The following is a 23,180-nucleotide window of genomic DNA, read 5'->3' on the forward strand; positions in this document are numbered from 1 at the left end:
TCCTTTTTATTTGTGTTATTGTATGCCATACAATGACCAAAAATGAAAAATAGATGCTATAACAAGAGTAATCATATATTTTAATGATCACTGAAACCTGTGAGATAGTTTTTGGTAAAGTGAGGTAAATGATCTCTAAGGTTTGTTACAGCTTTGTCGGTTGAGTAAAGGTTGTTTAATTTATTTTATTTCTGTTCTCAGCATCTAGAACAGAATTGGCACATAGTAGATGCTTATTGCTCATTGATGATTGATTAGTATATATATTCTCCTCCATCATAGCTTTACGAAGTATATAATTTAATAATTTGAAATTACTTTTGTGTAGTATGATTGATAAACCAAAATAAACATGTACTTACCATGTTTCCCCACCCTTTTCACAAAGGAGAAACAAATTACTAGGCCATACTATATTTAATAGAAAATTAAAACAGAAATTTTTATTGTCCTTTTCATATAGCATGGACATTTATCAGGAAACTACATGATATCACAGAAAGGTCAACATAATAAAAAATCAAAAAATAAAGATTATGATGAGTATAGTAACTACAGCGATGACAACTTTGATAACTACAATCAGGAAACAGAAGAAGATTTTGCTGATCAGCTTAAACAATACAGACAAGCTAAAGAAACCTCAAACCCTGCTTTAGGATCACCGTATCATAAAGAATCAGGGAAAAAACAGGGAATGAAAGGAGTTCAGCCAGGTAAGTACAAAAGTAAAACAAAATCTGTCAGAAGTACTTTTTAATAGCAGAATTAAGGAGTCAGGTCTTGGACTTGATCCAGATATAAACTCCAAGGCCAGAGATATAATGAGACAGTAGTTTTGGGTAGTTTTCTAGTTAGGAGATGGCCTATATAGTTTGTTTTTTTTTAATATGGATAATTAAGCTTAATGCTACTAGTCTATCTTTTTTCTTACTCTATATCAATAAATTATGTATGCACATCATTTATCTTTTTTATGTGACTATATTGTTCATTGATGAAGTATGAAGTAAGTATATAATATGAAATAGGAGATTTTGGACCCTTGAATGATACTGGAAAAGTTTTTTGTTCCAAACCCAAATTTAATTAGTATAAGGAACTCATGGTAAGGAAACTCCCTATAGTTATGTAGATTTACAACTATTCTGAAACTTATAATCTTAGAGAGCAGTCTATAGGTAACAGTTAACCTTACTGATAAATCAGACTCCTGTTACCTCAGTTTTATGGACTATTCCTCTTTTGTTTTGTTCTATGCTCTTTTAGCTTTGTTAGCAAAAACAAAAATTTGCTGTTATTGAACAATGTCAAATGAATTTTAAAATCAGTTTCTTTAAACAGCTTTTTTAAGTTAGAAAAAAAAGGAAGAACTGATTTGCTATTTAATATTTTTCATTATCCACTTTTTTTCATGTAACAATAATGTAATGCAGAAAAGTTCTATGTCAATTAGATTCTTGTAAATGCTATTTTACATGAATGGCAGAACTTAAGATTTCAGGAGAATATTATAATTACTCTTATATAAAGAGAATCATTTTATATCATGAAGTATCACCCTCTTGATATAACAAATAAATGTGTTTTTGTTCATCAGCTTTTCTTGAAGCAAAAATACCCTGGTATTGTTTTTGTATATGCAACAATATAAAAAAATGAAGAAAGCATTATAAATCACAGATGATTTGATGGTTCTGCTGCTAACAAATTTGTATGCTGTTTTTCTCTTGCACTTGAAATATATATATATATATATATATATATATATATATATTTTTTTTTTTAGTTGAGCAAAGGAATAAAAGTTACAGTGTTTGTCGCGGACGTGGTATGCCGAAAAAACTGAAGCGCAAAGAACGTGGCAGAGGGAGAGGCAGTAAAGGACCTAATACTTTTTCTGGAACAGATGGCTTTCAAGAGGTAATAAAAATGTGTATGTTAAAAAGAGGAGATGCTAAGTTCTTTTTTCTAAATGCAAAAATGTATTAACATTTTAAGTCACACAGCAACATAAAAGACCATAAATAAGAAGGAAATTATGTTTTATTTCAATTTTGGTGTTTTCATCAGATAAAATATTGTGATAGACTTCTAAATTGAAGGGAAAAATATCACTTCAAAATAAGTGGAATTGAGAAGCAATATGGCATGATAGATGGAGGCCTGACCTTTAAAACAGAAATATCTGTGTTCAAGTCCTACCCTGACACATTCTGACTCTGGGGCTCTGGCCAGTCATTTGATCTTTCTCATTTGATCTTTCCATGCACTAAACAGCTTTGTAAAAATATATTACAGAGGAACTGCTGACTTGCATTGGTATAGGGAATTTCCTCACCTAGGAATTCCATATACCAGTGAAATCACAGGTTTTCTATCCTATTTATTCCTATCCTGTATTTAAAATTAAAGTTGAAAATCCTTATGCCTTAGTTTTTTTGTTTTTGTTTTTTTTTCCCCTTTTCTCAAATATGATGACTGGAAAAGACATGCTAAAGCCTGCTGTAATGGTAGAACCTTAAGGATGGAATCTAAAAGAAAGTATGGATCCCATTATCATCAAAGTAATAAGCTTCAAGTCAGAAAGAGCAGAAACCAGCTCTTCCAGCCCCCTCTTAGTCATATTATCCCTGAATTCACTTTTTTCACCAAATTAACAGTCAGTATTTAATTTCATTATTTTATACTTTTTTAAACCAGTATTATGGCTGTAAGATGGTAGTTTAAAGGTTTTTATTTTACATTTCTCAGATTAAGAACAATTTCAGAATAATTTTTTAACATTTTACTTTTCTCTCAAATTTTTTCTTATTTTCTAGCTATCAATGAGGAAATATGTATTATTTTTGTAAATTTGTTACAGTTCCTCATAAATTATTTGTTAGAATTTTATCCATTATATTCACCATTATATTTACTTCCCTGTTTTATTCACTATTTTTATAATCCCTTTTCTTTTTATTTTTACAACATATTTTTATATTTTTGTTTTGAATTGTAAAGAATATGAGTGGTTTAATATTCTGAAATGTGAGACTCAAGGTTTCCATTTCTAAAATAATTATTCTGGTCACATGAAGGAATGGGTTAAAACTCTACATCTGACAGAATCTTTCAGTCATTGCGGAATAATGTAAAAAGTGCTGGACTTGGAGTTAAAAGATTGGATTTGAAGTTGTGCTATTTACTTCCTGCATGTCCTTGGGCAAGTTAGTTAAACTTTCTCTTAGATTCCTTTTCTGTAAAATGACTATTAAGTTCCCTTGCAATTCTAAATTTTCAAGCACTGTATGAGTCTAGAACTAAGATCTATATTTTGGTCTAAATATATAAGTAGCTTCATATTCTAGATGTTAATTAGAAAATTCCAGTGTCTTTATACTCAAGCCTGAGAGACTCATCAGAATTCTTTTGAATTCCCTGAGTAAAAAAAAATATTTTATTTAGGAGTGGTAAATAGCATCAGATTATTCTAAAACCCATTATAAAAGTATTTGGAAGATCATTATTGTTGGGGGGGGGGGGAGGATTCTTAGTAAATATATGCCTTTGTCATGGTACTGCCATCTCCTGGTAAATTAAGGAACTAAATACAACTTTAAAGTTAGAGCAAAATTTGATCAAATAGTTATTGAGCCCTTACTATCAATTATATCAACACCTTTATTCATATTTACATTCTTGTTATAAATTGAACAGAAGACACAACAAATACTAAGTAAATGGAAAGATATTTCATTGACTGCCCTTCTAAAGGCAAATGAAGAAGTCGGAAGAGTTGATTTATTATGTGTTCAACAGTAATTCAAAAACATATTCAGCACTGGTCACTGTTTATGATGAACATAAACAAACAACTATTAAGGTAATTATAGTCATATGTGCCAAGGTCCATTTTAGAGATTAAGTAAAGAAATTAAATGTGGAATTTTACAAACTCCTCTACATATCAAGTTACATTTATTAACACTTAGTAACTTCAAGATGTAAATGAGCACAAGGAATTACAGCAAAAGCTTCATTGGAAAATAAGATTCTGGATCAAAGAGGATTAGAGGTCAAAGGATTATAACCTATCAAAAGGCTTTACACTTAAACATTATGAATATTTTAACTAGCTACCAGAACACCAAATGACATTAACCAGATCTTGAAATAAGAAGCAGCTGGTTGGAAGTGAAACCATCATTTCAAAATCTCTCTATTAAAACCATCTTCTAATTGGAGCAGGGCAAATTAGAAGAAAATTTAAACAATGAAAAGGTACTGTATATGATAACAGTAGCTCCAGTCCAATCTCTTTATACAAGTAATAGATTCTGAAAAATGGAAACAGAAAAAATGTAAAAATACTGTTTCTAATTAACTTTTTCTGAAGAACTTTATCTTATATGGATTATGAAATAGTTGCTACAAGAAAAGAGCCAAAAAAAAAAAAAAAACCCAAAACTACCTTAGCCTGCAAAAGCATTTAATCTTTTTGCTCATTAGAGAGATATAGCAAACAAGGGCATATATCTATTTTCTACTATTCTCTTTACAGATTTTTTAATTGTCACCTCTAATGACCTGTTCTTGGTCTCAATCTTATTTGACTTTTCTGCAGCATTTAACACTATTGATCTCTCATCTTAGATTCTTTCTTCTCTCTTGTCTTCATGACTTTGCTCTCTCTTGCTTCTCTTCCTATCTGTCTGATAACGTCTTAACTTCCTTATTTGAATTATCATCCACATAAATACCCCCAACTGTGGTTGTACCCTCAAAGCTTTTTCTTTAGCCCTCTTTTCTTCTCTCTTGATCTCATCAACACACACAGATTTATTATAACTATGAAGATAATGCCTAGATCTTCATATCGAGTACTATCTTCTCTAGAGTTTAAGAGGCAGATCTGCATTGCCAACTACCTATACGATATTTTTACCTCATTGTCCTGGAGGCATATCAAATTTGCCATCTCCAAAACTGATTACCTTCCTGCCCCTGAGCCTGCTTCTCATCCTAACTTCCCTGTTACTGACATGGACATGGACATGACATCTACTTACCCTGGGGCCATTCTCAACTCCTTATTCTAACTTTCCCTATTCAGTCAATTGCCAAATTTTCAATCACTCAAAAAACATTAAGTTCTAATATGTGTATTTTCTTTCTTTACAACATTTTCCCTACATTTATCCCCTTCTCTACAACTACATAATCACTACCCTAGTTCAGTCCCTTATTATCATTTGCCTGGATTATTGCAATAGCCTTTATCTCTCTATCTCAAGTCTCACCTCACTTCAATCCACCTTCCACACAATTGGTAAAATTTTCCTAAAGTGTATCATTCAGTCAGTAAACATTTATTAAGCAGCTACCATGCCAAACACTGTGCTATATCCCGAGGATACAGATTTAAAAAAAAAAAAAATTCAGTCTCTCCTCTCAAGCTCATACAATCTAATGAAGAAATCACACAAAAGGAAGCGAAAAAGGAGATTAAGTTTTGGAGTATGGGGAAGTCAAAGATACCCAGCATGGGATGACTTGGCAGAGTCCATTATGGGAAATGAATAGATAACTTGCCTAGAAGATTTCTTGAAATGGAGGCTTTGAGAGGAGTTCTTTGCTTTTCCCTCCAGCTTTTTGGGTTATTCCTATGAGGCAGAAGCTACTGATGAGGTATAAGCAGTCCCTGAAAGATAATGTTTCCTGCCGCTGAGATATCCAAGGAGAAATGATCATGATGGAGTCTAATTCAAGAAAGTACAGATGATAAAAAATGAAGGATTGGCTAACTTAGGAACCCTCCTTAAATGGAAGATTGGAAGAAGTTTCTTGCTCTGTCCTCTAGTCCTCTACTCAAAGGTTATTAATGAGATCTGAGTACAAAAACTGATGTAATATCACAGAGTGATGAATTTCCTGATGATGAGCTAAAAACTATATCATATCTAGGATAAAATATAAACTCCCTATTTGCCATTTAATGCTCTTCACAAGCTGATCCCAACTTTCTTATATATTACTCCCCTCCATGCTTTCTGTAGCCAGCCATATTAGATGTCCTCATTCATTTCCTATCTCTGTGCCCTTGCCTTGACTGCACTTTATGCCTGAAATGTTCTCCCTCCTCACCTCCTATTAGAATCCCTAGTTTTCCCTCAAAGTTCTACTCACATTTCCCAATTCTTCAAAGATCATACTATCCTCCCACCCACTAGTGCTTTCCCCTCCAAGATTATATGTTTTGTGTGTGTATTGCATATTTGCTTATACACATGTCATATTATTAAAATGTAAGTTTCTAGAGATCAGGGATTGTTTCATTTTTGTCTTCATATCCCCAGTACTTAACAGAGTGTATAGCATGTAATAGATATTCAATAAATGTTTATTGAATGATGAAATAGTCTGATTTTCACAACTCCAGAGGGATGAATAGAAGATTATAAATAGTATTGATTGGGGGAAAAACCATGAAAAGTTAAGAAAAAGAATCTAAACTTAACTTAATTTAAAATCCAGCTAAGCTTATTTATCCTGAAATCATTTATAGAATAGATGATGTTTTCCACTGTTTCTAATTCTCTAGTCTTACCAACAACAGTGAAGCTACCTTATTTGAATTCCTGCCACTTCATTATCTCATGCATGTATTATGTAAGAAAATAACAATGACATTTGAAAAAATTAAATTGAGAAGAGAAGATAGACCAGACCAAGCACAATGACCAAGAATATATTCATTCTGGATTCAATAAAATTGTAAAGATACTCATGGATACTCAAGATAACTCAAAAAAGAGAAGATTCCAAAAGAGTTGAAAAGATTATAGCTTTAAAAATATCTAGAAGACATCAATAATTACTAACCTCCATACCTGCTTTTTCATTTCTATAAAATGAGAGTGGCTTTTGAAAACATTGAATATCTTCTTGCTGAAAACATAAGAAGGAAACAGGCAAGTTTGGAAGATATCTTATAGCAAAAAAGTTGACTGACTGAAAGGTGTAGAGTATACAATGTATTTTGGGGGTTGAAGATAATATTTGACAAGAAAATGAGGGCTTTTCTCAGCAGTGTGCCTCATGTATATATCTGAACTATGCAACACTTCATGATGGACATAATTTGAGAAATAACTTGGTTCAGTGATCATTTGAATATTTTATCAATTGGTAGACATTTAATAAATGCCTTTTATTTGCTGAATGTTGAATAAAGTATATTAAATATGAAGAGATATGGTTTTTCCATGTCATAGATGATGTACTATGCAGTCATCTTATCAATAACTTATTTATTAAAACCTTAAGATTTAAAAAAGGACTTTACTTACAACAATTCTGAAAGATATTCCGGTACTATAACATATAGATGAGGAAACTTGAGTTTCAGTGATGGGAGATACCCATGATAACATAAATAACTAATAAGTATCAGAGCTAAAGTTCTATCCTCCAACTTCAGTTCTAGCATTTTATGTTACCCAGTCTCTCTTAACAAAAATATTTTTTCCTATTCATTGATAACATCCTTCTAATTTCATTAATTTCCCTAAATGCTACAAATTCTTCCCCAAGTAAATCCACAGTAATGTAATTGGCCTATACAATTAGTCTTTTATATTGGAAAAATACATCTTGCTTAGATTGATATAAATAAACATTTTATCAAACGTGTGTGTGTGTGTGTGTGTGTGTGTGTGTGTGTGTAGCTATATAAATATGCTTAGTGCTACAGTGCTATAATGAGCTGGAAGAAGGAGTTGGGTTGATTTAGAGCTTAAAAGTCTTTATTAGATTTCTCTCTGATTGAATTCCTTTTTTCCTTCTAATCAATAATTAGGTTGATTTAGTACTTTCAGTCCCAAGTTGCTCAGTATCTCATAAGTCCATCTCCAAATATATTCTCTGAACAGTTCTGTATTACTGTATGCCATAAAACAATAGGATCTCAAAACTAAAATCTCTACGCTGCAAATAATCATAGAAATATAGATAATGAATATTAGTTGGCTTTCAAGTATATTGTTGTTGAAATCCTCAAGAAATAATAAAATGTGGTGATCGTCTTCTTTAAAATGTAAGAGTTCTCTCTGGGAGCAGGTTTCTTGGGGAGGTTTTCTGGAGGCAGCCTTAGTTTCGGTTAAAAGTAATAATCATCTCAAACGTAGCTAGCTGATAAAATGCAAATGTTTATTTGCTCCTTCCTTGGGCCCGGGTAACTTTCTTAGAGCCTATCTCTCTGCTTGGTTCCAAGAGCTCCTTCCGAATGTCTCCAAATCCAAAGGTTTGTCCTTCAGCCTCCAGCCAGCACAAAGATGGAAAATGGAATGGTTTTGCAAAGTGCTTTACAAAATATTCTCATTTGATCCTCACTAAAACCTTTTAAGGCAGTGCTGTTCTGTCTCATTTTACTGATAAGAAAACTAAATTAGTGGTTAGTGAAAGGTAAGAGATATTATTTTACTTATTTTATAGACGAGGAAACTGAAGCAGATAGGTTAAATCACTTGCTCAAGGTCCCACAACTAATACATATCAGAGGCTGGATATGAACTCAAGTTTATATGATTACAAGTTCAGCATTCTCTCCATGTTATCACCTACCTGCCTCTAATAGTTTAAAAGTCAAGTCAGTCAATAAATCTTTACTATGTGCCGGGCATTGTGTAAAACACAAAGAAAATGTAATGTGTCATATTGATTTTCAAAAGATAATTAAGGAGGCAGCTAAGTGGTTCAATGAATAGAGTACCAGCCCTGAAGTCAGGAGGACCTGAGTTCAAATCTGGCTTCAGACACTTAACACTTCCTAGCTGTGTGATTCTGGGCAAGTCACTTAACTCTAACTGCTTCAGCAAAAATAATAATAATAATAATAATTAAAAGAATAAGAGGAAAGAACTATAGTAGTTGAATAGATGGAGAGTATTCCAAAAATATGAACAGAAGTCAAATAGAATAAGAATGTATGGAGTAGTTTCAGAATGTATTGATGAGAAAAATACCAATATTAATAAGATCACCAACCCATCAAATTACTTCTTTAGAGTTCTTGATATTAACTCTATTAAAATTAACCAAATTACAAGAGACTTCATTCTCTCTAATTAAATGTAGAGTCAGAATTTTCCATTTTGATGATTTTTGTTTCACTATAGTAAAGAACTATTATAAATATTGAACTTTTTAAATGAAAGTTTAATAACTGAACATGCTTTTTGTATATTTAAATGGATTTTTTTTATTATAGGATGGTAAACCTGTTAAAAAATGGGTGAATATGAGTCAAGAGTTCATAAACCAGCACACAGTAGAACACAAAGGAAAACAGATTTGTAAATATTTTCTTGAGGGGAGATGTATAAAGGTAAAGATTTCATTTAAAAATACTTATATTTCTGTTTGAATTTCTACATAATTATTAAATTTTAAAAATATCTCTTTTGCCAATCTATAACTCTTTCATTTTATTATAAGAAATGTCTTCTATTAAGGAATTTTTAGTAGCAATTGTATTGTATTGTTGCAGTAAAACTTATTAACCTTTCACAATGCCAAACCTTATATAATTTGCAAAAAAGTAAAGGTAAAACAGTTTATGAAATTTAGCTTTATAAATTGCCATCTATTCTTTTTTGATATTTAGCTAGTTTTTTGTAGTATTAGTAACTCTTAATTATTGGAGTATTGTTAAGATTTTATTATAATGTCACAATTAAGTTATTCAATTTTCATTTTTTTCCTCTTGCATAACAGGGCGACCAGTGCAAATTTGATCATGATGCAGAGTTGGAGAAAAAAAAGGAAATCTGCAAATTTTACATACAAGGATATTGCACCAAAGGAGAGAATTGCATTTATATGCATAATATCCTTTGTTGAAAAGAAAAAACTAAAAGATTAAGAATGGAGTTGGTAGGGGTGAGTGAGGAGCAGAGGAAAGCTCAAGCCTTTTTTTTTTTTTTTTTTTTTAAAGTACTTGAATATAGTTAATAATGGTTTGATTCTAGGTTTGGGAAGCATATGCTACATAAACTATGTAATTAGCCTTTATATTTAATTGAATATTTTGAATTTCATAAATATTATTGATTAGAAGGAAAAAAGGAGTTCTTTCAGAGAGAAATCTAATAAAGACTTTTCAGCTCTAAATCTCTGATCCAGTGAATCCTTTCTATTCAAAATGATCAAGGTAAAGTTTTGATGGAAGTTTTCTATTTGTACCAGGAAAAATTGTCCTAACATTTGTTATGTAACTTTATAACATATTGAATCCCTTTAACTTTTCCATAACTTATAGAAATGTGTTGAACACTTACTTTTCACATGTAAGAAAGCTTTATATTATTATAGAAAATGACACTTTCGCATCTAATCTGTGTTCAATTTAAAAAGGTATTTTTCTAGTTATACCAGAATAAAATGGATGTTAAAGAAAAATATTAGAAATCATATTTTGCAAGTTTTTTTGTTAGCTACTTAACTATTTAAATTAAGCTTAACTTAAAGCTATTTCAATGAATATTATAGTCATAACTATTGCATTTTTATATATAATTGTATAGTTATAAGTCATGAAGTAGCCAATAAAATCTTATAGAAATGTGTTTTCTAATACTTTTTATTAGAAATATGTAAACATTTAAATTCTGAGTTAAATACTACATCTAGATAAAATATATATTTAGTTGTCTTTTTTTTTTAAATGCTTAAACTGAGGAAGGTTTAAAATATAAGATCAAATTCTGTTTTTATCACTTAATTATCTGTGTGACCTTGACCAAATTGTTAACTTCTCATTCTTAAACTCCTTATATATCAAACAACAAAATAATAACTTTCCTACCCATCTGGTCATTCTGAGAATTAAACAAGAAAAACAAATATAAACAATTCAAAACAGTGCCCAGATGGATATATGTGGTATTATAATTTCAGAAAAATCAATACTTAGGAGTAAGAAGTCTTCTTCAATAAGTAAAATGTAATATTGTAGTAAAATACTGTGTGTACAAAGTTGTACAAAATATCATAGGAAGACTTTAACTTTATTTCTTCCTTAATACAATTTTTACATGAATTTCCTTGCAAATTTTATCATACGGGAGCAAAATGTTATCAAGGAGATAAGTGTAAATTTTCCCATGCTCCTCTCACTAAAGAAACAAAAGAACTTCTGGACAAAGTAAGTAGTATGAACACATTGTAATTCTTGGAATATACCCAAAAATTGATTTGACTGAAATTCTTAATTTTTAAGCAGTATATTTTTTATAAAGAAAGTGATTTATTAGTTAAACAGCATTGTTAAGAATATACTGCATTCTGTAAAGAGAAATTAACAAATGTTGACAGCACAAAAGTATAGTTTTAATCATAGAGAAAAGTATATTGGCTAAAATTGTAATTTCTTTGTTTTATTTAGATAGGTGAATGAATTCGTCTATTTTTTTTTTTTTTTTGCTTAGCTAGTTCACATTATTTACTAATTTGATCCATATTTCTGTAGAGTATTTTTATTTATTATTTACATAATCTTCTTTTATTTACTCTCTATTATATACCTAGAAGTATCCATTCTCTTCACCTGCTTAAGACATTCCCACCAATCCCATGCTCCATATCCCCAGTAACTGTCTCCTATTTGCTGAGCTTCCTTTCACCTTTTTATAACTTCATCTGTCCTTTTCTCCTTTCCTTCAGTTTCAGAAAAAGCAGTCCTCTTCCTTGCCAAGATCATCTATAGCTTGTGCCCTTAATCCTCCCAGTTCTCATCTTTAGGAGCTTGGCCAAAAGTGATTCCCTCCTTTTTCATCGTCAGTCTCTTTTTATCCACTAGCTCTTTCCATAAAATATGGCCCAGTATCTCTCACCTTAAAAAAACAAAACAAAACACAGCTTCCATTTTCCCTACCAAAACTATCATCTTTACTCTATCAAGACTATCATCTTAAATTTCTTTTCCCTTTCACTGCTATATTCTTTTTTTTTTTTTTTATCTCTCAATAGATCTCTTAGTTGTTAAATCCAGTGCCTTCAGCACTATTGTTCACTCTTTCTCCTTAATGTTCTTTTCACTTCAAGTTTTCAGGATACCATTTTCCCCTGTTTTTTTTTTCCTACCTATCTGATCCCTTCCTTTCAGTCTCCTTTGCTGAATCCTCATATAATTCATACCATCTAACCATAGATGTGCCACAGGACTTAGTCCTGGGCCCTTTTTTTTTCTCCTTTTATACAACTTCATTTGATAATCTCATTTCATGTCTTTAATTGCTGATAATTCTCAGATCTACCTATCCTGTCCCAATTTCTAATTTCATATCTCTGTTTCTCAAACATCTCAAATTGGATGTTCAGTAGACATCTTAAGCTGAATATGTCCAGAACCAAATACATTATCCTCTTCCCTAAACCTTCCCTTCTTCCTACCTTTTCTATTATTGTAGATCCTTAAGCTTATTACCTGTGTATCATTCTGGATTCCTCACTATCTCTTATCCCCTCATAGTCAAACTGTTTCCAAAGCCTGTTGATTTCATCTTTTTAATGTCTCTCAAATATGCTGCCTTTCATTTTCTGACTTTACTACCACTCTACTATAGACCCCCATCACCTCATGTAGAGACTATTTAATATCTGCTAATGGTCTCCCTGTTTCAAATCTTTTACCACTTTAACCTACCCTCCTATTCAGCGACCAAAGTGATTTTCCTAAAAACACAACTCTGACCACGTCACCTTCCTCCTCAGTTATCTCCAGTAACTCCCTACTGCCTCCAGGATCAAATACAGAGTCCTCTGCGTGGCCTTCAGAGCTCTTTGTAACCTTGTTCCATCCTACCTTTTTAGTCTTCGTACACCTTATTCATTGCCATGTTCTCTTTGATCTCTGCACCAGTAACTCTGGTCTCTTGCATATTCTACCAACAAGACATCCTCTTCACTCTGGGCAATTTCTTTGGTTGTCTCCCATCCCAAAAATACCCTCCCTCCCTCATTTCTGCCTACTGTCTTCCCTGACTTCTTTTAAATTCCAGCTAAAATAATATCTACAGGAAGACTTTTCCAGCTTCCCTTTGTTAATAATTTCCTATTTATCCTTTAGATATCTTGCTTTGTATATATTTGTTTGCATATTGTCTCTTCCATTGGATTGTGAGCTCTCCCATTGAATTGAGGGCAGAAATTATCTTTTGCCTCTTTCTGTATCCCCAGTGTTTAGCATAGTACCTGCCACATAGTAGGGGCTTAATAAATAATAAATGTTTATTTATTGGTGGTTTTCATGGGAAAAGATTTTATGTATTGCCTCCACATCCTGCTTCTGATTCTATTGCTTTTTGGAAATTCCTCCTGCAGAAGCTACTAATGGCCACTTAACTACTTTTCTGTTTTCATCCTCCTGACCTCTACCAGTTTCTGACAGTTAATCATAATTTTTTTTTCAGAATCCTCTTTCCTCCATTGGCTTCCATATCACTGATCTCTACCTACCTTTCTGATCATTCATTCTTTTTTGTTCTCCTTTTTCTAAATCATTATCTATCTCTGAGTGTGTAACACCCCCCCCAAATTGTTCTTTCCCTCCATATGATCTTTTGCTTAATGATCTCACCCACTCCCATAGGTTATCATCTCTACACAAATGATTTCCAAATATCTCTGTCCAACTATGATCTCTTCCCAACCTTAATCATAGGAAATTTTCTCTTATATTTCCCTATGACATTTCAAAAACAAAACTTTCTTCCTTCCCACATGCCCACTTCACTTCCAAATTATTTCTTTTGAAGGTTGATATCCTCCTGATTATCTACTTTTCTTCTGACAGACTAATCCTAAAGTCTCCTAATTGGTCTTCCTGATCTGAGTCTCTAATTCATTATCCACAAAGTTGCCAGAATAATTTTTTCTAATATAAAGGTTTGACTATGTCATCAACCTCTATTCAAAAAATCTCCATGACTTCTAATGGCCTTTAAGATAAAATAATAGATTCCTCATCCTGGATTTTAAGTATCTCTATAATCTGGCTTTTAAACCTTTTTTTCCATTCTTATTTTATATCACTTTCTTTCACATATATTCTAACTAAACTACCATTTCCCTGAACTTGACATTCTCGCTTTTCCCTTTATACTTTTGCTTAGGATTATTCTCATCCCTGAAATATACTTCCTCTTTTCTCTATCTTTTAGGATCATTAAATATCTTTAATGATTAAGTTGATTAAACACATTTAGGTGTCACTTTTCATAGAAGTATTTCATGATCCCCTAGTTGTGTTCTTTTATTCATTAAATAACTTTGTATTTATTTATTTATGTGTATATCAAATTCCTCCAGTAGAATATAAGTTCCATAAGGTAAAAGATTCTCTTTTTCATCATTTTATTCCCAGAATGCCTTGCACAGAATAGGTATGCAATGAATATTTGTTCAGTTAAATTCAATTGAATTTGGTCCAAATTGGAAGTTTTATTATGCTTTCAGATAGATAGTTTCACAAAAACTCTAAATTGTTTAAGAGAATTCTTGTAAATTAAATTGTTTATTTTTCTCAGGAAAATTCTTTAAGAGAGAAAGAAACTATTGAAAATTTTCAGTTCCTCATTTAAATGTCATGATGTCAAACACTGCATATCTTAAGATATGATGTACATTATAATCCTCAACCCTCTGGTGCATACAGAATTAAATATTTATTCTGGAAACATGATTTAAAGAATCACCATCATTATTACTGGTTTTGTGTCAATGAGCCTTAACTTGGTTATCTGCAAAATTAAAATAATAGGATATCCATTACTGTTTCATTGATTGAGGGGAAATATTTATATGTGTACATTTTTGCCATTATCATTACTCAAAGTTCCACTGGATTGTGTATCTATTAGCTATTTAATGAAAAAGACCCAGCATTTTTAAATAATTAGAGAGCTAGAGGTCTAAATAAAGTCATGTTTCTGAGACTTAAAAACAAACTGAATTAGACAGGAATTAATAATATTTGCATATCATTTCTGTCAATATATTCTAAGTACCTATAGTAAACAAGATATTGTTCTAAATAATAGGAATACATTGATAAATATAGCATAAGCCCTGCTCTCAAATTGCTTATAATACAATTGTATAAAAAGAAAGTACACAAATAAATGTAATACCATGGTAAGCAACATAAATTCAAAGCCCATATTAAATACTACAAGAAATTTGAGGAAGAAACAGAGATAGGGAAGTCAGCAAAGGCTTCAAAGAAGCATCTAACTTGAGTCTTGAAGGAAGGAAAGGACTTTAACATATACTACAAAAGAGTGGAAATGAAAGTGAGACGAATAAGAGTAGGGGAGGGCAGAATAACCCCTTTTGGTTGGCATGTAAATGATATGAAGGATGACAGTATGAGATAAGACTGGGTAATTTTGAACTAGATTGTGGAGGACATTAGATTCTAGTATAGGGAGTTTATACTTTATTAAGACAGTAGGAAGCACTGAAAGTTTTTATTTAGAGATGCATTAAAATAAAAAAACTAAAAGTATTGGTTAGATAGCAGTGTAGAGGATGGATTGTAGAAAGGATTAAATGAAGGCAGGAAAACTAGTTAAGAGACTATCTCAATCACATAAAAAGAAGGAAGCACTCAAACAAGGGTGATTATAAGGAGAGTGGAAATGAAGGACCAGATGGAAGACAAATTGAAAAAGTAGAATTGTTAAGATTTGGCAACTGTTTGGTTATGTAGGATGAGGAAGAAGACAATTCTAAGATAATGAGATTGGGAAGGTGAAAGCATTATTGCCACAAGTAGAAAAAGCAGAGGGAGCCAATAGAAAGACTGTTGTCATGAGGGCATAGTCCACAGAATTGTATGATGCCAAATTCAAAAACAGATAAAAAAGATGATAGGGAATTTAGTTACCTTGATAGAGTACAGTAAAATAGTAGAGATTGAAAGGGTTTGAGTCAGTGATGGAGACAGCAAGTAAAATCTTCTTTACAAGAATTTGATAGAAAAGAAAGAGAAGATAGCTTGAGGGGAAGCAGTGGAAAATTAAGGAATTTTTTTAGGGATAATGGAGCTATCTGAACATATTTGTAGATATGGGAAAGAACTTAGGAGAGAAGAAGTGGAACTAATGTAAAATGATAATATATTTAGTATGAGTAACATACCAGTAGGAATTTGTTCAGAGGTCAAATACCCTCATTAGGAATTTGTTTTCATGGTAGATTCATTTACTCAGAAATGATAATGTAATTTTCTTTTAGGTCCTTAATACTGAAGAGGAACCACAAAATGAAGATGAAAGAGAATTAGAAGAACTCAGAAGGCGTGGCATTGCTCCTCTTCCTAAACCACCTCCAGGAGTTGGCCTTTTGCCAACCCCCCCAGAGCATTTTTCATTTTCAGAATCAGAAGATAATTTTCAAGCAGATCTTTCTGATGAATTTAAGAAAATTCCATCTCTCTTTGAAATAGTTGTAAAACCTACTGTGGATTTAGCACACAAGATTGGGAAGAAGTAAGTCAGAATTCCAATCATGCAAAATTCTTTAGTTTCAAACAAGGATCTGATTCTTATATAAAACAAAACCTCTTTCTCTCCTCTCCATATGATCCCTATACTTAATAGTTAACTAATTGAACAAATGTTATATAGTTAATTGCTACTTTTGTAGCATTCATTTTAATGAATGATTTTTTTCTTTTTGTTTTCAGCCTTGATTTTGTTTTGTCTAGTCTTCCCTATACTATTTCTCCTGTGATTTGTATGTAGAAGTGTTAACTTGGAAGATACCAGACGTTTTAAAAGAGATGAAACCTCTTTTTCATGAAATTACAAAAGTGCCTTTCCAAGATTAGACAACATGAAGGGTTGCTTTTCTTTTACCTTTTCTTCAACCTTCCCCATTTCAAGACAGCATCTAAGAGTCTAGCAACTTGCCAAAATCTAATTTTTTTCTGGCACCATTATTTATACTTCTCCAGTGTGGTACCAGAAAAGAGTTTGAGGTCGCCCTTAAAAGTTGTAATACTCAAGAAGTATACCAGGACTTCTCTCTGAGAGTTACATTTGTTAATCACTGCTTCAGAGGCCTAAACTTGGAGTTAAAGAATTGAGAGTCATATTTCAACTCTTAAGCAAGCCACCTAATCTCTTTTGAGTTTCAGTTTCTTCATTTCTGAAATGACTATGATATTTTGATTATCTGGCTATTGATGTTATATAGCATTTAGAACTGAACGAGACCTTAGAGATCATCTGAGTCCAACATCCTGATTTTACATTTAACATCTCTGGAATCTAGAAATATTATGATTTTTACACACAGGAAATAAGTAGCAGGATTAGAATTTGAACCAAAGTCCTCTGATTGTTACAGAATTGTAAGGAAAGTACTTTGTAAAATATTTCAAATTGTGGATAATTTTTATTATTTTCATCTAACCAGCAATCTTTTTCTTCCATGATATTCTCAAAATATTTCTAAGCTTCAGTAGCCTCAAAATAGCCATTGAGGCTAGTGCCTAAATTTCTTTGTGTAATGAGAAGTTTTTATTTAACTATTATCAGGATTGGGAAAAGGGTCAACCTTGGATTTACCAAATTTTCTGGATTAGTCTCTGTGATATTTTTTAAAGATCATAGATAACTTCCTTCCCTTTGGGAACTGTTTCATAAGTTTAACATTTTCGAAAGGTAATAAAGGAATCAGCTGTTAGCTACCTTTGATCTTATATGCCCTAATAATTGGCTCTATGGCATTCAGGAATTACTAAATGCTCCCGTTTTCCTCTTCTCCAGACTGCTTCTGAAGAAATAGAGGGAAGATTAAGCAGCAGTGGATCCCAAAGTACCATGTACATTGTTGTTCTTTTGGACCAAAACGTGTGACTACTTAAACCAATAGATAGCAATTATTATAACTGAACATATCAAACATGCTTATAACTACTAAGCTTACCCCATATTCTCTAATTTTAATATGAATTTACTGTTAATTCATCTCAATGAATTCAAGAAATATCAGAATGATAGCTTGGGTATTTGGTAATGTGAACAACTAGTGAAATTCCTCATCTCTTTGTTTATTCTATAACCCAAATGAGAGACTGTAAAGAATAATTAATTAATAACTATAGCACTTTTCATTATCAGGAGACAACCCCTGAAAGGTTTAAAAAATATAATGTGGATAAAATGATATTTTACTTAAAAACTAAATAAGTGTATTGGGAACAGGACTGATTCTAATGTGCATTTTTCCTTTCAGTTTATATGATTCCTACAAACTAAAACAGAAAACTTCCAAAAGTTATTGGATGATGTCCACTTATCATTACAGTGGTAATAACAAGCACTCACAAGTGCCTTTAAGTGTTACAGGATAACATGTTGCAGAATAATATGTATACTTCATTTACTCCTCCTAAAATGTCAGGATTGCTTGTGTCCACCTTACTGATAAAAACAACTGAGGGTGAAGAAGTTAAACTATTTGCCAAACATCACATCCAAAGTATATAAACAAAGATTTAATTAAGTTGTAACTCCTAATCCAGTGCTTTTTCTGTTATACCAAAAATGCCTTCCCCAAAGGATCATGAATTATTTAAACTTTGTATCTCTTCTGCATAGTGATGTTGATATTAAATTGAATTGAAGAGACTCTACCAATTTTGCACATATAAAAGATATCTAGTATTTCTTCCATTTTTGAAACATTATTGCTGAAGGTTGGATAGAATGCTTAATTGAGTAATGTTTGACTAAAAGAAATGACCAATGTTTTGATTTCCTGAAATATCTTAAAAGAAAATAAAAAACCAACTTGAAATGTCCCCAATTTTGGCTTAAAATATTAATGAAAAAAATGAGAGTAAGAGAATAATTTTAGCCCTTTTGTACTAATTGTGATTACATTTTTAGAATAATTCTCTATTAAGTTTGACTATGTGATGGTATATTTCTATCAGAAATTAGTGGAGAGGTCCTCTGTATCACCACCACTAAATTATTTTTTTTGTAGGAAGAGATACAGTAAGAATGAGGAGAACTTAAACAAATGTTATAATATATTTTAGTGGATATAATGCAAGATTTGGAATTATGAAAACTGGGGCTTAAATTTCAACTTTGAAAATCATATGACCATAGGCAGATCACTTAACCTTTCAAAGTCCATTTTATCCTCTGTAAAAATGAGAATAATACATTGTAAATACCTATTTGATGGAGTTATTGTGAGGCTCAAATGGAAAAATAAATGTGGGATGATTTATAAACTTCCCAGTGTTATTATAAGTATAGTTATAATAAACATTGTTATATCTCTCTTCAGGATATCACCTATGGGTAAATAAGGAAGATCTTTTTTTTTTAATTTCACAGACATCTGAGACAAATTTGATACTAAATTAGTAACAGAGAATTTGTTTTAGACTGCATTGTTCACTGGAGAAAATATTAAGAAAAAAATGCTATAATTTTCATATTATTATATGCAATGTAATAATATACACTGATGGTATATTACAGTACAAACCAGGAAAAATAACTTTTGAAACATTTAAAATTAATCAAATTGTGGAATAACATTGGTAAGCAAGACAGAGCCAGACCAAAAATAAGGAAGCAACATATTATCACTAGGAACTGAGGAAGAAGTGTCAATGAGAAACACAATACAAAAAAAAAAAAAATCATGTAAAGATTAAGCAAAATTAATACTTTAAAAAACTTTATAGGCAATATTTACAATTTCTGTCTTTGGTAGAAAGCAATTACAAATAGTCATTTAGGTACTTACACTTTTTCTCAAAATTTGTTAAGAAAAACATTAAACTATTTTCTTTTTACAGGCCACCAGCATTTTATAACAGTGCCTCACCACCAGGACCACAGTTTCAGGGAAACAACTCACATCCTCAGAATATGTACAATTCAGGGTCAAGTCCAAGTCCTGGTCCTAATATGTCTCAGGGACACAATGGTCCTGCAATGCATCCAGGTTCTCCTGGACACCACCAATGTACAGGTCCTCCTGGCCCACCAATGCCACATAGCCCACCATTGCAACCTGGTCCACCTGGATTTTTAGGGTCTCATAATCAAGCTGGAGGACCCATTCAACCAGGCCCACCTTTGACACCACCTGGGATGAGTGGTTCCTATAACTCTATAGGAGTCCAGGGACATATGATGAACATCGCTATGGAAAATCACTGTTCCTCAGGTCCATCTTACCAGCAGGGTTCCAGTGAAATGCAACTCAATGCCAACTATGAATCGTTACAAAACCCAGCTGAATTCTATGATAATTACTATTCACATCAAGCGGTACATAATTTTCAGACAGCCAATAACTCTGGTGGTAAGTTTATTTTTGAAATTCTATGTTTAGTTCCTATGTTTAGATAAATATGTAACAAATAATCATATAACAACATATAATAAATATATAATATAAAATATCATATATAATGTGATAATATATCATGAATATATTTGATATAATAACATATAAATATTTTTACAAATGTGATACTGAATAATAAATAAGTTGTATCCTTAGGAACAATTTTAGATAGAAATACATAGCAAAATTTGATTTTTGTAAAGTCAATTATATGGGTTAGTGGCATGTATCTGAGAACTATTGCATAGATTTAGGGGAGAACAATCAAGCTTTTTATTGCTTACTTTCAGCAGTGACTTAGTTATGTAAATGGGAGGTCTTATCAATGAAGTAGTCAGCAGAACAGTAGAACAGGACAAATATGGTACATTCTACTTTTTCTACATATTTTGTACAGTTGCACCAGAAAAATGAAAATTATTTTAAAATATATTTGTGCAGCTTGTAAACATTTGAGAATTATGAATGGTAATAAATTGTCATCTTCTTGGTGTGTGCAGAAAAATTAAAAACTTAAGTATTTCTGAATGACTAGCTAATATTTCTTGGGAAAAAATTACGTTGAAAATTATTTTTAACAGTAAAGGCCTGTCAGTAAATGAAGACATCACATCAAAACACAATTTAATGTTTTTATTTAAAAATTTTGCCAAAATTAATGTTTTATTATTTGGATGAATTTTTTAATTGAATGATGAATAATGAAATTTGAATAATTTCATTGAATGAAAATTGAATAATTCATGAATGGGAAATAAACTTTTTCTGCCACTTGGATTAATTATTCATATGACAAAATTTATTTCAATATCTCAACAGAATTGGTTTCTATCAATTATGAATTATTTCAAAATCAGTTATATAGGTGGTATCTCACCACATGTAATTATTATATTATAATTAGAACAAAATGAAAATCAATTCCAGATTTGAAGAGAGGGTAAAAAAAAATGAAGACTGTAAATAAATAACATAACAACCTGACTTCCTGACACAAGGCATTGATACTGAAAAATGGGAAATGGAAAAAGGCAAGGATAATTAGTCAGCTAGCATTTATTAAGTATCTTTTATGTGCCAGGACACTGTGCAAAGTGTCAGAATACAAAGAAAGCTAAAAACAAACGATACTCCCAGCTCTTAAGGAAATTCAGTTTAACGAGGGAGATATAATGCAACATGATACACACACACACACACACACACACACACACACACATATATATATATATGAGATAAATATGTAACAAATAATCATATAACAACATATAATAAATATATAATATAAAATATCATATATAATGTGATAATATATCATGAATATATTCGATATAATAACATATAAATATTTTATGTTGTATCCAAGGCCTTGGATATGGTCTGGTCAAAAAGAGTACAATGGGATTTTTTTCTTGGTTGGGTATTTAGAGGGTTTTAGAACTGTGATATTATCAGTATGGGAAAGTCCTCTCCACAGATGGAAGTAAATGATCGATTTGGCACTTACAATAGGGCAATAAGACATTAAGTAACTTGCCCATGGTTACTCCAGTACTGTATGCTAGATGCAAAACTTCAATCCCATTTTTCTTGATACTGTAACTTTTTGTTTAGATTGTAAGTACCTTGAATACAAAGAATATCTTTTACCTCTTTTTGTATCTCCAAAGCTTAGCATAATGCCTAAAATGTATGCTCTTAGTAATTGTTTGTTGATAGATATGTATCACAGAAGAATTTTTATTCCCTTATACATGGAAACTATGATTCTCATAGTATGATTTTAAATTGCATTAACTGTCTTGGTTTCTGACTATATTGAGTTAATTAAAAATGCTTCTCTCTTTTTTAAAAATCTCTTTAGCCATGCCTGTTCCATTTTGTATTAGCAAAATCTAAATCTAAGACATTATATTTATTCAAATTAAATTTCATACTTTTTCTATTTAAACTATTATTTTAGTCTGTAGAGATAATTTTTTTTAAATTCTGAACTTATAATCCATTGTTTGCTATCCCTCCCAACGTTGTGTAATCTGCAAATTTAATAAGTACATTGTTTATGCTGCTATCCAAGTCAATGGTTTAAAAAAAAAAAAAAAGACCATTTGAATTTGATTACCTTTAGAGACAGAGATAAAGACAGATAGACACACACACACACACACACACACACAGAGAGAGACAGAGACAGACAAGAGAGTTTGACTTAGTAAAACAACATTCTGTCTGAAAATCTCTTCCAACAAGGTATCTATAATGCTTGTATTAACTAAAATCTTATAAGTTTCCTTGCTGAATATAACCACAGAAACAACTCTTCTATAATCCACTTGTTAATAACATCAAGCAAGGTAGAAAGATATAATGTCATGAAGATATGATGTTACCAAAGGTCTAAGCACTATCACAAAAAAAATTTTCTCTAAATACTTCTGTTTGTAGATATCTTTGTGTTAATTGCATTGAGTCCAAGAATAACACAGACCTTCCAGTGATAGTCGTGATTTTATTAAACAAATAGCTAAAATACCATTATTCTAAAAAGGTTGACTTCACTGTTTATAGAGGAAAAACTGTATGTTATACAGACCATGGGCCTATTGTCCCATGACCAACACACATCCAGGACAAGCACTGCAGATAAACAGTGATAAACAGATAAACAATCCACAAATTAATTGAAGAAAGAAAATAGGCTGGATTTTTAATTTTTTTTAGGAATTTTTTTTTATTGTTTTTTATTA

General features: G+C 31.4%; 1 protein-coding gene across 1 annotated transcript in view; it reads left to right on the forward strand.

The window, feature by feature from the left end:
• Nucleotides 1-23,180, forward strand: part of ZC3H6 (zinc finger CCCH-type containing 6) — a 73,881-nt gene that overhangs the window by 36,675 nt on the left and 14,026 nt on the right. Inside the window, exons 4-10 of the mRNA XM_051975814.1 lie at nucleotides 464-716; nucleotides 1,790-1,923; nucleotides 9,254-9,370; nucleotides 9,760-9,871; nucleotides 11,079-11,188; nucleotides 16,282-16,535; nucleotides 19,877-20,388. Coding sequence (XP_051831774.1) covers nucleotides 464-716; nucleotides 1,790-1,923; nucleotides 9,254-9,370; nucleotides 9,760-9,871; nucleotides 11,079-11,188; nucleotides 16,282-16,535; nucleotides 19,877-20,388 — 1,492 coding nt within the window. The remainder of the gene's footprint in view (nucleotides 1-463; nucleotides 717-1,789; nucleotides 1,924-9,253; nucleotides 9,371-9,759; nucleotides 9,872-11,078; nucleotides 11,189-16,281; nucleotides 16,536-19,876; nucleotides 20,389-23,180) is intronic.

This window comes from Antechinus flavipes, chromosome 2 (assembly GCF_016432865.1).
Source record: "Antechinus flavipes isolate AdamAnt ecotype Samford, QLD, Australia chromosome 2, AdamAnt_v2, whole genome shotgun sequence".
NCBI lineage: Eukaryota > Metazoa > Chordata > Mammalia > Dasyuromorphia > Dasyuridae > Antechinus > Antechinus flavipes.